The sequence below is a fragment of the Oncorhynchus keta genome, chromosome 9 (genome assembly GCF_023373465.1).
Source record: "Oncorhynchus keta strain PuntledgeMale-10-30-2019 chromosome 9, Oket_V2, whole genome shotgun sequence".
Classification (NCBI taxonomy): domain Eukaryota; kingdom Metazoa; phylum Chordata; class Actinopteri; order Salmoniformes; family Salmonidae; genus Oncorhynchus; species Oncorhynchus keta.
In genome coordinates, this window is record NC_068429.1 from 40,032,303 (window position 1) to 40,046,089 (window position 13,787).

The 13,787-nt window shown below is 50.2% G+C and overlaps 1 protein-coding gene across 2 annotated transcripts in view; it reads left to right on the forward strand.

The window, feature by feature from the left end:
* Positions 1-13,787, forward strand: part of LOC118388121 (ras-specific guanine nucleotide-releasing factor 2-like) — a 73,635-nt gene that overhangs the window by 34,307 nt on the left and 25,541 nt on the right. For both annotated transcript variants that reach the window (XM_052525851.1, XM_052525852.1), the window contains exon 2: positions 12,451-12,557. In XM_052525851.1, the coding sequence (XP_052381811.1) occupies positions 12,451-12,557 (107 nt within the window). The remainder of the gene's footprint in view (positions 1-12,450; positions 12,558-13,787) is intronic.

The following is a 13,787-nucleotide window of genomic DNA, read 5'->3' on the forward strand; positions in this document are numbered from 1 at the left end:
TTATGTATCAGGTACAGATAACATGTTTATTTTCTAAATAAGCAGACCAGTGGTGACATTCACATCATAATTATATGAAAATACATTTTCATTTAAAAAAAGAAAATTAACATTCAATGTGTAATAATATTGTTTAATAGAATAGAATAAAAAATATTACCTTCATTTTCTTCCCAAGGAATCAGTGGGCAGAACACAGTAGATAAATAAAACAACATTTATTTTTCAGGAAACCTGGTTCTGAACTACATGCTCTATAGCACTCTCCTGTCCTCTCTCCTGTTTTCTCCTGTCCTCTCTCCTGTTCTCTCTCCTGTTCTCTCTCCTGTCCTCTCTCCTGTCCTCTCTCCTGTTTTCTCCTGTCCTCTCTCCTGTTCTCTCTCCTGTTCTCTCTCCTGTTCTCTCTCCTGTTCTCTCTCCTGTCCTCTCTCCTGTCCTCTCTCCTGTTCTCTCTCCTGTTCTCTCTCCTGTTCTCTCTCCTGTTCTCTCTCCTGTTCTCTCCTGTCCTCTCTCCTGTTCTCTCTCCTGTTCTCTCTCCTGTTCTCTCTCCTGTTCTCTCTCCTGTTCTCTCTCCTGTTCTCTCTCCTGTTCTCTCCCATGTCCTCTCTCCTGTCCTCTCTCCTGTTCTCTCTCCTGTTCTCTCCTGTTCTCTCTCCTGTTCTCTCTCCTGTCCTCTCTCCTGTTCTCTCTCCTGTCTTCTCCTGTCCTCTCTCCTGTTCTCTCTCCTGTTCTCTCTCCTGTTCTCTCTCCTGTTCTCTCTCCTGTTCTCTCTCCTGTTCTCTCCCGTGTCCTCTCTCCTGTCCTCTCTCCTGTCCTCTCTCCTGTTCTCTCTCCTGTTCTCTCCTGTTCTCTCTCCTGTCCTCTCTCCTGTTCTCTTCCATGTCCTCTCTCCTGTCCTCTCTCCTGTCCTCTCTCCTGTCCTATCTCCTGTTCTCTCTCCTGTTCTCTCTCCTGTTCTCTTTCCTGTTCTCTCTCATGTCCTCTCTCCTGTCCTCTCTCCTGTTCTCTCTCATGTCCTCTCTCCTGTCCTCTCTCCTGTTCTCTCTCCTGTCCTCTCTCCTGTTCTCTCTTCTGTCCTATCCTCTCTCCTGTTCTCTCTCCTGTCCTCTTCTCATATCCTCTCTACTGTTCTCTCTCCTGTCCTCTCTCCTGTCCCCTTCTCATGTCCTCTCTCCTGTCCCCTTCTCATGTCCTCTCTCCTGTCCTCTCTCCTGTTCTCTCTCCTGTCCCCTTCTCATGTTCTCTCTCCTGTCCCCTTCTCATATCCTCTCTACTGTTCTCTCTCCTGGCCTCTCTCCTGTCCCCTTCTCATGTCCTCCTGTCCTCTCTCCTCTCCTCTCTCCTGTTCTCTCTCCTATCCTCTCTCCTGTTCTCTCTCCTGTCCTCTCTCCTGTTCTCTCTCCTGTCCCCTTTTCATGTCCTCCTGTCCCCTCTCCTCTCTCCTGTTCTCTCTCCTATCCTCTCTCCTGTTCTCTCTCCTATCCTCTCTCCTGTCCTCTCTCCTGTCCTCTCTCCTGTTCTCTCTCCTATCCTCTCTCCTGTTCTCTCTCCTGTTCTCTTTCCTGTCCTCTCTCCTATCCTCTCTCCTATTCTCTCTCCTGTTCTCTCTCCTATCCTCTCTCCTGTTCTCTCTCCTGTCTTATCCTCTCTCCTGTTCTCTCTCCTGTTCTCTCTCCTGTCCTCACTCCTGTCCTATCCTCTCTCCTGTTCTCTCCTGTCCTATCCTCTCTCCTGTCCTATCCTCTCTCCTGTCCTATCCTCTCTCCTGTCCTCTCTCCTGTTCTCTCTCATGTTCTCTCTCCGGTTCTCTCTCCTGTTCTCTCTCAAGTCCTCTCTCCTATCCTCTCTCCTGTCATCTCTCCTGTTCTCTCTCCTGTCCTATCCTCGCTCCTGTTCTCTCTCATGTCCTCTCTCCTGTTCTCTCTCCTGTCCTATCCTCTCTCCTGTCCTCTCTCCTGTCCTCTCTCCTGTTCTCTCTCCTATTCTCTCTCAATCAATCAATCAATCAAATTTTATTTATATAGCCCTTCGTACATCAGCTGATATCTCAAAGTGCTGTACAGAAACCCAGCCTAAAACCCCAAACAGCAAGCAATGCAGGTGTAGAAGCACGGTGGCTAGGAAAAACTCCCTAGAAAGGCCAAAACCATGGAAGAAACCAAGAGAGGAACCAGGCTATGTGGGGTGGCCAGTCCTCTTCTGGCTGTGCCGGGTGGAGATTATAACAGAACATGGCCAAGATGTTCAAATGTTCATAAATGACCAGCATGGTCGAATAATAACAAGGCAGAACAGTTGAAACTGGAGCAGCAGCACAGTCAGGTGGACAGGTGGACTCTCCTATTCTCTCTCATATCCTCTCTCCTGTTCTCTCTCCTGTCCTCTCTCATGTCCTCTCTCCTGTCCTCTCTCCTGTCCTCTCTCCTGTTCTATCTCCTGTTCTCTCTCCTGTTCTCTCTCCTGTTCTCTCTCCTGTTCTCTCTCATGTCCTCTCTCCTGTCCTCTCTCCTGTTCTCTCTCATGTCCTCTCTCCTGTTCTCTCTTCTGTCCTATCCTCTCTCCTGTTCTCTCTCCTGTCCTCTTCTCATATCCTCTCTACTGTTCTCTCTCCTGTCCTCTCTCCTGTCCCCTTCTCATGTCCTCTCTCCTGTCCCCTTCTCATGTCCTCTCTCCTGTCCTCTCTCCTGTTCTCTCTCCTGTCCCCTTCTCATGTTCTCTCTCCTGTCCCCTTCTCATATCCTCTCTACTGTTCTCTCTCCTGGCCTCTCTCCTGTCCCCTTCTCATGTCCTCCTGTCCTCTCTCCTCTCCTCTCTCCTGTTCTCTCTCCTATCCTCTCTCCTGTTCTCTCTCCTGTCCTCTCTCCTGTTCTCTCTCCTGTCCCCTTTTCATGTCCTCCTGTCCCTCTCCTCTCTGTTCTCTCTCCTATCCTCTCTCCTGTTCTCTCTCCTGTCCTCTCTCCTGTCCTCTCTCCTGTCCTCTCTCCTGTTCTCTCTCCTATCCTCTCTCCTGTTCTCTCTCCTGTTCTCTTTCCTGTCCTCTCTCCTATCCTCTCTCCTATTCTCTCTCCTGTTCTCTCTCCTATCCTCTCTCCTGTTCTCTCTCCTGTCTTATCCTCTCTCCTGTTCTCTCTCCTGTTCTCTCTCCTGTCCTCACTCCTGTCCTATCCTCTCTCCTGTTCTCTCCTGTCCTATCCTCTCTCCTGTCCTATCCTCTCTCCTGTCCTATCCTCTCTCCTGTCCTCTCTCCTGTTCTCTCTCATGTTCTCTCTCCGGTTCTCTCTCCTGTTCTCTCTCAAGTCCTCTCTCCTATCCTCTCTCCTGTCATGTCTCCTGTTCTCTCTCCTGTCCTATCCTCGCTCCTGTTCTCTCTCATGTCCTCTCTCCTGTTCTCTCTCCTGTCCTATCCTCTCTCCTGTCCTCTCTCCTGTCCTCTCTCCTGTTCTCTCTCCTATTCTCTCTCAATCAATCAATCAATCAAATTTTATTTATATAGCCCTTCGTACATCAGCTGATATCTCAAAGTGCTGTACAGAAACCCAGCCTAAAACCCCAAACAGCAAGCAATGCAGGTGTAGAAGCACGGTGGCTAGGAAAAACTCCCTAGAAAGGCCAAAACCATGGAAGAAACCAAGAGAGGAACCAGGCTATGTGGGGTGGCCAGTCCTCTTCTGGCTGTGCCGGGTGGAGATTATAACAGAACATGGCCAAGATGTTCAAATGTTCATAAATGACCAGCATGGTCGAATAATAACAAGGCAGAACAGTTGAAACTGGAGCAGCAGCACAGTCAGGTGGACAGGTGGACTCTCCTATTCTCTCTCATATCCTCTCTCCTGTTCTCTCTCCTGTCCTCTCTCATGTCCTCTCTCCTGTTCTCTCTCCTGTTCTCTCTCCTGTTCTCTCTCCTATTCTCTCTCCTATTCTCTCTCATATCCTCTCTCCTGTTCTCTCTCCTGTCCTCTCTCATGTCCTCTCTCATGTCCTCTCTCCTGTCCTCTCTCATGTCCTCTCTCCTGTTCTCTCTCCTGTTCTCTCTTCTGTTCTCTCTCCTGTCCCATCCTCTCCCCTGTTCTCTCTCATGTCCTCTCTCCTGTTCCCTCTCCTGTCCTATCCTCTCTCCTGTCCTCTCTCATGTTCTCTCTCCTGTCCTCTGTCCTGTCCTCTCTCCTGTCCTCTCTCCTATCCTCACTCCTGTCCTCTCTCCTATCCTCACTCCTGTCCTCTCTCCTATCCTCTCTCCTGTCCTCTCTCCTGTCCTCTCTGCTGTTCTCTCTCCTGTCCTATCCTCTCTCCTGTCCTCTCTCCTGTTCTCTCTCATGTCCTCTCTCATGTCCTCTCTCCTGTCCTCTCTCCTGTCCTCTCTCCTGTTCTATCTCCTGTTCTCTCTCCTGTTCTCTCTCCTGTTCTCTCTCCTGTTCTCTCTCATGTCCTCTCTCCTGTCCTCTCTCCTGTTCTCTCTCATGTCCTCTCTCCTGTCCTCTCTCCTGTTCTCTCTCCTGTCCTCTCTCCTGTTCTCTCTTCTGTCCTATCCTCTCTCCTGTTCTCTCTCCTGTCCTCTTCTCATATCCTCTCTACTGTTCTCTCTCCTGTCCTCTCTCCTGTCCCCTTCTCATGTCCTCTCTCCTGTCCCCTTCTCATGTCCTCTCTCCTGTCCTCTCTCCTGTTCTCTCTCCTGTCCCCTTCTCATGTTCTCTCTCCTGTCCCCTTCTCATATCCTCTCTACTGTTCTCTCTCCTGGCCTCTCTCCTGTCCCCTTCTCATGTCCTCCTGTCCTCTCTCCTCTCCTCTCTCCTGTTCTCTCTCCTATCCTCTCTCCTGTTCTCTCTCCTGTCCTCTCTCCTGTTCTCTCTCCTGTCCCCTTTTCATGTCCTCCTGTCCCCTCTCCTCTCTCCTGTTCTCTCTCCTATCCTCTCTCCTGTTCTCTCTCCTATCCTCTCTCCTGTCCTCTCCTGTCCTCTCTCCTGTTCTCTCTCCTATCTTATCCTCTCTCCTGTTCTCTCTCCTGTTCTCTTTCCTGTCCTCTCTCCTATCCTCTCTCCTATTCTCTCTCCTGTTCTCTCTCCTATCCTCTCTCCTGTTCTCTCTCCTGTCTTATCCTCTCTCCTGTTCTCTCTCCTGTCCTCTCTCCTATCCTCTCTCCTGTCCTCTCTCCTGTCTCTCTGCTGTTCTCTCTCCTGTCCTATCCTCTCTCCTGTCCTCTCTCATGTCCTCTCTCATGTCCTCTCTCCTGTCCTCTCTCCTGTCCTCTCTCCTGTTCTATCTCCTGTTCTCTCTCCTGTTCTCTCTCCTGTTCTCTCTCCTGTTCTCTCTCATGTCCTCTCTCCTGTCCTCTCTCCTGTTCTCTCTCATGTCCTCTCCTGTCCTCTCTCCTGTTCTCTCTCCTGTCCTCTCTCCTGTCCTCTCTCCTGTTCTCTCTCCTGTCCCCTTTTCATGTCCTCCTGTCCCCTCTCCTCTCTCCTGTTCTCTCTCCTATCCTCTCTCCTGTTCTCTCTCCTATCCTCTCTCCTGTCCTCTCTCCTGTCCTCTCTCCTGTTCTCTCTCCTATCCTCTCTCCTGTTCTCTCTCCTGTTCTCTTTCCTGTCCTCTCTCCTATCCTCTCTCCTATTCTCTCTCCTGTTCTCTCTCCTATCCTCTCTCCTGTTCTCTCTCCTGTCTTATCCTCTCTCCTGTTCTCTCTCCTGTTCTCTCTCCTGTCCTCACTCCTGTCCTATCCTCTCTCCTGTTCTCTCCTGTCCTATCCTCTCTCCTGTCCTATCCTCTCTCCTGTCCTATCCTCTCTCCTGTCCTCTCTCCTGTTCTCTCTCATGTTCTCTCTCCGGTTCTCTCTCCTGTTCTCTCTCAAGTCCTCTCTCCTATCCTCTCTCCTGTCATCTCTCCTGTTCTCTCTCCTGTCCTATCCTCGCTCCTGTTCTCTCTCATGTCCTCTCTCCTGTTCTCTCTCCTGTCCTATCCTCTCTCCTGTCCTCTCTCCTGTCCTCTCTCCTGTTCTCTCTCCTATTCTCTCTCAATCAATCAATCAATCAAATTTTATTTATATAGCCCTTCGTACATCAGCTGATATCTCAAAGTGCTGTACAGAAACCCAGCCTAAAACCCCAAACAGCAAGCAATGCAGGTGTAGAAGCACGGTGGCTAGGAAAAACTCCCTAGAAAGGCCAAAACCATGGAAGAAACCAAGAGAGGAACCAGGCTATGTGGGGTGGCCAGTCCTCTTCTGGCTGTGCCGGGTGGAGATTATAACAGAACATGGCCAAGATGTTCAAATGTTCATAAATGACCAGCATGGTCGAATAATAACAAGGCAGAACAGTTGAAACTGGAGCAGCAGCACAGTCAGGTGGACAGGTGTACTCTCCTATTCTCTCTCATATCCTCTCTCCTGTTCTCTCTCCTGTCCTCTCTCATGTCCTCTCTCCTGTCCTCTCTCCTGTCCTCTCTCCTGTTCTCTCTCCTGTTCTCTCTCATGTCCTCTCTCCTGTCCTCTCTCCTGTTCTCTCTCATGTCCTCTCTCCTGTCCTCTCTCCTGTTCTCTCTCCTGTCCTCTCTCCTGTTCTCTCTTCTGTCCTATCCTCTCTCCTGTTCTCTCTCCTGTCCTCTTCTCATATCCTCTCTACTGTTCTCTCTCCTGTCCTCTCTCCTGTCCCCTTCTCATGTCCTCTCTCCTGTCCCCTTCTCATGTCCTCTCTCCTGTCCTCTCTCCTGTTCTCTCTCCTGTCCCCTTCTCATGTTCTCTCTCCTGTCCCCTTCTCATATCCTCTCTACTGTTCTCTCTCCTGGCCTCTCTCCTGTCCCCTTCTCATGTCCTCCTGTCCTCTCTCCTCTCCTCTCTCCTGTTCTCTCTCCTATCCTCTCTCCTGTTCTCTCTCCTGTCCTCTCTCCTGTTCTCTCTCCTGTCCCCTTTTCATGTCCTCCTGTCCCCTCTCCTCTCTCCTGTTCTCTCTCCTATCCTCTCTCCTGTTCTCTCTCCTATCCTCTCTCCTGTCCTCTCTCCTGTCCTCTCTCCTGTCCTCTCTCCTGTCCTCTCTCCTGTTCTCTCTCCTATCCTCTCTCCTGTTCTCTCTCCTGTTCTCTCTCCTGTCCTCTCTCCTATCCTCTCTCCTATTCTCTCTCCTGTTCTCTCTCCTATCCTCTCTCCTGTTCTCTCTCCTGTCTTATCCTCTCTCCTGTTCTCTCTCCTGTTCTCTCTCCTGTCCTCACTCCTGTCCTATCCTCTCTCCTGTTCTCTCCTGTCCTATCCTCTCTCCTGTCCTATCCTCTCTCCTGTCCTATCCTCTCTCCTGTCCTCTCTCCTGTTCTCTCTCATGTTCTCTCTCCGGTTCTCTCTCCTGTTCTCTCTCAAGTCCTCTCTCCTATCCTCTCTCCTGTCATGTCTCCTGTTCTCTCTCCTGTCCTATCCTCGCTCCTGTTCTCTCTCATGTCCTCTCTCCTGTTCTCTCTCCTGTCCTATCCTCTCTCCTGTCCTCTCTCCTGTCCTCTCTCCTGTTCTCTCTCCTATTCTCTCTCAATCAATCAATCAATCAAATTTTATTTATATAGCCCTTCGTACATCAGCTGATATCTCAAAGTGCTGTACAGAAACCCAGCCTAAAACCCCAAACAGCAAGCAATGCAGGTGTAGAAGCACGGTGGCTAGGAAAAACTCCTAGAAAGGCCAAAACCATGGAAGAAACCAAGAGAGGAACCAGGCTATGTGGGGTGGCCAGTCCTCTTCTGGCTGTGCCGGGTGGAGATTATAACAGAACATGGCCAAGATGTTCAAATGTTCATAAATGACCAGCATGGTCGAATAATAACAAGGCAGAACAGTTGAAACTGGAGCAGCAGCACAGTCAGGTGGACAGGTGGACTCTCCTATTCTCTCTCATATCCTCTCTCCTGTTCTCTCTCCTGTCCTCTCTCATGTCCTCTCTCCTGTTCTCTCTCCTGTTCTCTCTCCTGTTCTCTCTCCTATTCTCTCTCCTATTCTCTCTCATATCCTCTCTCATGTTCTCTCTCCTGTCCTCTCTCATGTCCTCTCTCATGTCCTCTCTCCTGTCCTCTCTCATGTCCTCTCTCCTGTTCTCTCTCCTGTTCTCTCTCTTCTGTTCTCTCTCCTGTCCCATCCTCTCCCCTGTTCTCTCTCATGTCCTCTCTCCTGTTCCCTCTCCTGTCCTATCCTCTCTCCTGTCCTCTCTCATGTTCTCTCTCCTGTCCTCTGTCCTGTCCTCTCTCCTGTCCTCTCTCCTATCCTCACTCCTGTCCTCTCTCCTATCCTCACTCCTGTCCTCTCTCCTATCCTCTCTCCTGTCCTCTCTCCTGTCCTCTCTGCTGTTCTCTCTCCTGTCCTATCCTCTCTCCTGTCCTCTCTCCTGTTCTCTCTCATGTCCTCTCTCATGTCCTCTCTCCTGTCCTCTCTCCTATCCTCTCTCCTGTTCTCTCTCCTGTTCTCTTTCCTGTCCTCTCTCCTATCCTCTCTCCTATTCTCTCTCCTGTTCTCTCTCCTATCCTCTCTCCTGTTCTCTCTCATGTCCTCTCTCCTGTCCTCTCTCCTGTTCTCTCTCCTGTCCTCACTCCTGTCCTATCCTCTCTCCTGTTCTCTCCTGTCCTATCCTCTCTCCTGTCCTATCCTCTCTCCTGTCCTATCCTCTCTCCTGTCCTCTCTCCTGTTCTCTCTCATGTTCTCTCTCCGGTTCTCTCTCCTGTTCTCTCTCAAGTCCTCTCTCCTATCCTCTCTCCTGTCATGTCTCCTGTTCTCTCTCCTGTCCTATCCTCGCTCCTGTTCTCTCTCATGTCCTCTCTCCTGTTCTCTCTCCTGTCCTATCCTCTCTCCTGTCCTCTCTCCTGTCCTCTCTCCTGTTCTCTCTCCTATTCTCTCTCAATCAATCAATCAATCAAATTTTATTTATATAGCCCTTCGTACATCAGCTGATATCTCAAAGTGCTGTACAGAAACCCAGCCTAAAACCCCAAACAGCAAGCAATGCAGGTGTAGAAGCACGGTGGCTAGGAAAAACTCCCTAGAAAGGCCAAAACCATGGAAGAAACCAAGAGAGGAACCAGGCTATGTGGGGTGGCCAGTCCTCTTCTGGCTGTGCCGGGTGGAGATTATAACAGAACATGGCCAAGATGTTCAAATGTTCATAAATGACCAGCATGGTCGAATAATAACAAGGCAGAACAGTTGAAACTGGAGCAGCAGCACAGTCAGGTGGACAGGTGGACTCTCCTATTCTCTCTCATATCCTCTCTCCTGTTCTCTCTCCTGTCCTCTCTCATGTCCTCTCTCCTGTTCTCTCTCCTGTTCTCTCTCCTGTTCTCTCTCATGTCCTCTCTCCTGTCCTCTCTCATGTCCTCTCTCCTGTTCTCTCTCCTGTTCTCTCTTCTGTTCTCTCTCCTGTCCCATCCTCTCCCCTGTTCTCTCTCATGTCCTCTCTCCTGTTCCCTCTCCTGTCCTATCCTCTCTCCTGTCCTCTCTCATGTTCTCTCTCCTGTCCTCTGTCCTGTCCTCTCTCCTGTCCTCTCTCCTATCCTCACTCCTGTCCTCTCTCCTATCCTCACTCCTGTCCTCTCTCCTATCCTCTCTCCTGTCCTCTCTCCTGTCCTCTCTGCTGTTCTCTCTCCTGTCCTATCCTCTCTCCTGTCCTCTCTCCTGTTCTCTCTCATTTCCTCTCTCATGTCCTCTCTCCTGTCCTCTCTCCTGTCCTCTCTCCTGTTCTATCTCCTGTTCTCTCTCCTGTTCTCTCTCCTGTTCTCTCTCCTGTTCTCTCTCATGTCCTCTCTCCTGTCCTCTCTCCTGTTCTCTCTCATGTCCTCTCTCCTGTTCTCTCTCCTGTCCTCTCTCCTGTTCTCTCTTCTGTCCTATCCTCTCTCCTGTTCTCTCTCCTGTCCTCTTCTCATATCCTCTCTACTGTTCTCTCTCCTGTCCTCTCTCCTGTCCCCTTCTCATGTCCTCTCTCCTGTCCCCTTCTCATGTCCTCTCTCCTGTCTCTCTCCTGTTCTCTCTCCTGTCCCCTTCTCATGTTCTCTCTCCTGTCCCCTTCTCATATCCTCTCTACTGTTCTCTCTCCTGGCCTCTCTCCTGTCCCCTTCTCATGTCCTCCTGTCCTCTCTCCTCTCCTCTCTCCTGTTCTCTCTCCTATCCTCTCTCCTGTTCTCTCTCCTGTCCTCTCTCCTGTTCTCTCTCCTGTCCCCTTTTCATGTCCTCCTGTCCCCTCTCCTCTCTCCTGTTCTCTCTCCTATCCTCTCTCCTGTTCTCTCTCCTATCCTCTCTCCTGTCCTCTCTCCTGTCCTCTCTCCTGTTCTCTCTCCTATCTTATCCTCTCTCCTGTTCTCTCTCCTGTTCTCTTTCCTGTCCTCTCTCCTATCCTCTCTCCTATTCTCTCTCCTGTTCTCTCTCCTATCCTCTCTCCTGTTCTCTCTCCTGTCTTATCCTCTCTCCTGTTCTCTCTCCTGTCCTCACTCCTGTCCTATCCTCTCTCCTGTTCTCTCCTGTCCTATCCTCTCTCCTGTCCTATCCTCTCTCCTGTCCTATCCTCTCTCCTGTCCTCTCTCCTGTTCTCTCTCATGTTCTCTCTCCGGTTCTCTCTCCTGTTCTCTCTCAAGTCCTCTCTCCTATCCTCTCTCCTGTCATCTCTCCTGTTCTCTCTCCTGTCCTATCCTCGCTCCTGTTCTCTCTCATGTCCTCTCTCCTGTTCTCTCTCCTGTCCTATCCTCTCTCCTGTCCTCTCTCCTGTCCTCTCTCCTGTTCTCTCTCCTATTCTCTCTCAATCAATCAATCAATCAAATTTTATTTATATAGCCCTTCGTACATCAGCTGATATCTCAAAGTGCTGTACAGAAACCCAGCCTAAAACCCCAAACAGCAAGCAATGCAGGTGTAGAAGCACGGTGGCTAGGAAAAACTCCCTAGAAAGGCCAAAACCATGGAAGAAACCAAGAGAGGAACCAGGCTATGTGGGGTGGCCAGTCCTCTTCTGGCTGTGCCGGGTGGAGATTATAACAGAACATGGCCAAGATGTTCAAATGTTCATAAATGACCAGCATGGTCGAATAATAACAAGGCAGAACAGTTGAAACTGGAGCAGCAGCACAGTCAGGTGGACAGGTGGACTCTCCTATTCTCTCTCATATCCTCTCTCCTGTTCTCTCTCCTGTCCTCTCTCCTGTTCTCTCTCCTGTTCTCTCTCCTGTTCTCTCTCCTATTCTCTCTCCTATTCTCTTTCATATCCTCTCTCCTGTTCTCTCTCCTGTTCTCTCTCCTGTCCTCTCTCATGTCCTCTCTCCTGTCCTCTCTCATGTCCTGTCTCCTGTTCTCTCTCCTGTTCTCTCTTCTGTTCTCTCTCCTGTCCCATCCTCTCCCCTGTTCTCTCTCATGTCCTCTCTCCTGTTCCCTCTCCTGTCCTATCCTCTCTCCTGTCCTCTCTCATGTTCTCTCTCCTGTCCTCTGTCCTGTCCTCTCTCCTGTCCTCTCTCCTATCCTCACTCCTGTCCTCTCTCCTATCCTCACTCCTGTCCTCTCTCCTATCCTCTCTCCTGTCCTCTCTCCTGTTCTCTCTCATGTCCTCTCTCCTGTTCTCTCTCCTGTCCTCTCTCCTGTTCTGTCATGTCCTCTCTCCTGTTCTCTCTCATGTCCTCTCTCCTGTCCTCTCTCCTATCCTCTCTCCTGTCCTATCCTCTCTCCTGTTCTCTCTCATGTTCTCTCTCCGGTTCTCTCTCCTGTTCTCTCTCATGTCCTCTCTCATATCCTCTCTCCTGTCATCTCTCCTGTCCTATCCTCTCTCCTGTCCTCTCTCCTGTCCTCTCTCCTATCCTCTCTCCTATCCTCTCTTCTGTTCTCTCTCCTATTCTCTCTCATATCCTCTCTCCTGTTCTCTCTCCTGTCCCCTCTCAGGTCCTCTCTCATGTTCTCTCTCCTGTCCTCTCTCCTGTCCTCTCTCCTGTCCTCTCTCCTGTTCTCTTGGTCAGGGAACTGAGTGACAAACAGAAGGGCTCATTTGGGATGCCATTTCCTGCTTTCCATGCCCAAGATATATTCTCTCCTGTTTTTAAACAATGAAGTCACGAGTTTGGTTTATGTAGTGGGAATGCTTAACATGTAGGAAAGTGCGTGTTTATCGGATTCCTTTCAGAGAAAGAACAAGACAAGGATAAACACTAGTTTGACAAAAACAGCATCATTCTTCTCATACTGGAATGTAAGTTCTAGGTTTTGTGAATGTGTGTACATCTACGTGCGTGTGTGTGGCTTTCCAGGACATTCTGTGTGACCCTGATTTAGCCCACTGCAGTGAAAGGTTAAGCAGACCAATATAAGCAGACCAAGTGGGGATTTGTTTGTATTCTCGCATGGACAGATTTTGACAGAAGTGGACCCTGTCACTTCGCCTCTTCCTCTCTGGTACCACCTTAAATGTTGATTCTATTTCCTGTTTACTTCCTGGTAATAGTATTTATGTTTCCTGTTTTCTCCAGCACTACTTCTTGGTGGTGTTTGGCCATGACGGTCAGAAGCCTCTGGAGCTGCGGACGGAGGAGGAGTCAGACTGCAAAAAGTGGGTGGAGTCTATCCAACAGGCCAGGTAAGAGGGTGGAGTCTATCCAAGGACATCACGTCAACGCCTCTTCACAAGAGCCTGGGGGCTAAGAACTCGTAGCTACTGTAGCAGCTAGGGACTAAGGGAAGGATAGGAGTTAGGCTCGGATTTCGGTCTGGCTTGCTTGTTTTACTCATGACACACATGCAAATGCACTGGTTGACTGTCACCTAGGCAGCCAGTATGCTGTGTTCTGCTCTGAGACACACAGTGACTGTGTAGTGATCCTCACACTAAACACACACACACAACCCCCTCTCCACATGTCTGCTCCATTTGTAGGAGTTTGTGTGTGCTCTGCTCGGAGCAGTTCACATTTAGGTCACACTCTGGTGCTGTACCACCAGAGTGATTACATCACAGTCCTAACCTCGACACTCCGCCTGGCTCTCTCTCTCCCCCCTCCTCTCTCTGTCTCTATCCAGCACTTTCTCCCCCTCCTCTCTCTGTCTCTATCCAGCACTTTCTCCCCCCCCCCTCCTCTCTCTATCTCTATCCAGCACTTTCTCCCCCCTCCTCCTCTCTCTGTCTCTATCCAGCACTTTCTCCCCCCCCCCTCTGTCTCTATCCAGCACTCCCCCCTCCTCCTCTCTCTGTCTCTATCCAGCACTTTCTCTCCCCCGCTCCTCTCTCTGTCTCTATCCAGCACTTTCTCCCCCCACCTCCTCTCTCTGCCTCTATCCAGCACTTTCTCTCCCCCTCCTCTCTCTGTCTCTATCCAGCACTTTCTCTCTCTCTTCACCCCACTACTATAACTTCTCTGTCTTGCTCGCTCTACATCTCTCTCTCTCTCTCTCTCTCTCTCTCTCTCTCTCTCTCTGTGTGTCTCTCTCTCTCTCTCTGTCTCTCTCTCTGTCTCTCTCTCTGTCTCTCTCTCTCTCTCTCTCTCTCTCTCTCTCTCTCTCTGTCTCTCTCTCTCTCTGTCTCTCTCTCTCTGTCTCTCTCTGTCTCTCTCTGTCTCTCTCTGTCTCTCTCTGTCTCTCTCTCTCTCTCTCTGTCTCTCTCTCTCTCTCTCTCTCTCTCTCTCTGTCTCTCTCTCTGTCTCTCTCTCTCTGTCTCTCTCTCTCTCTCTGTCTGTCTCTCTCTCTCTCTCTCTCTGTCTCTGTCTCTCTCTGTCTCTCTCTCTCTCTCTCTCTCTCTCTCTCTCTCTCTCTCTCTCTGTCTCTGTCTCTGTCTCTCTCTCTGTCTCTCTCTCTCTCTCTCTCTCTCTCTCTC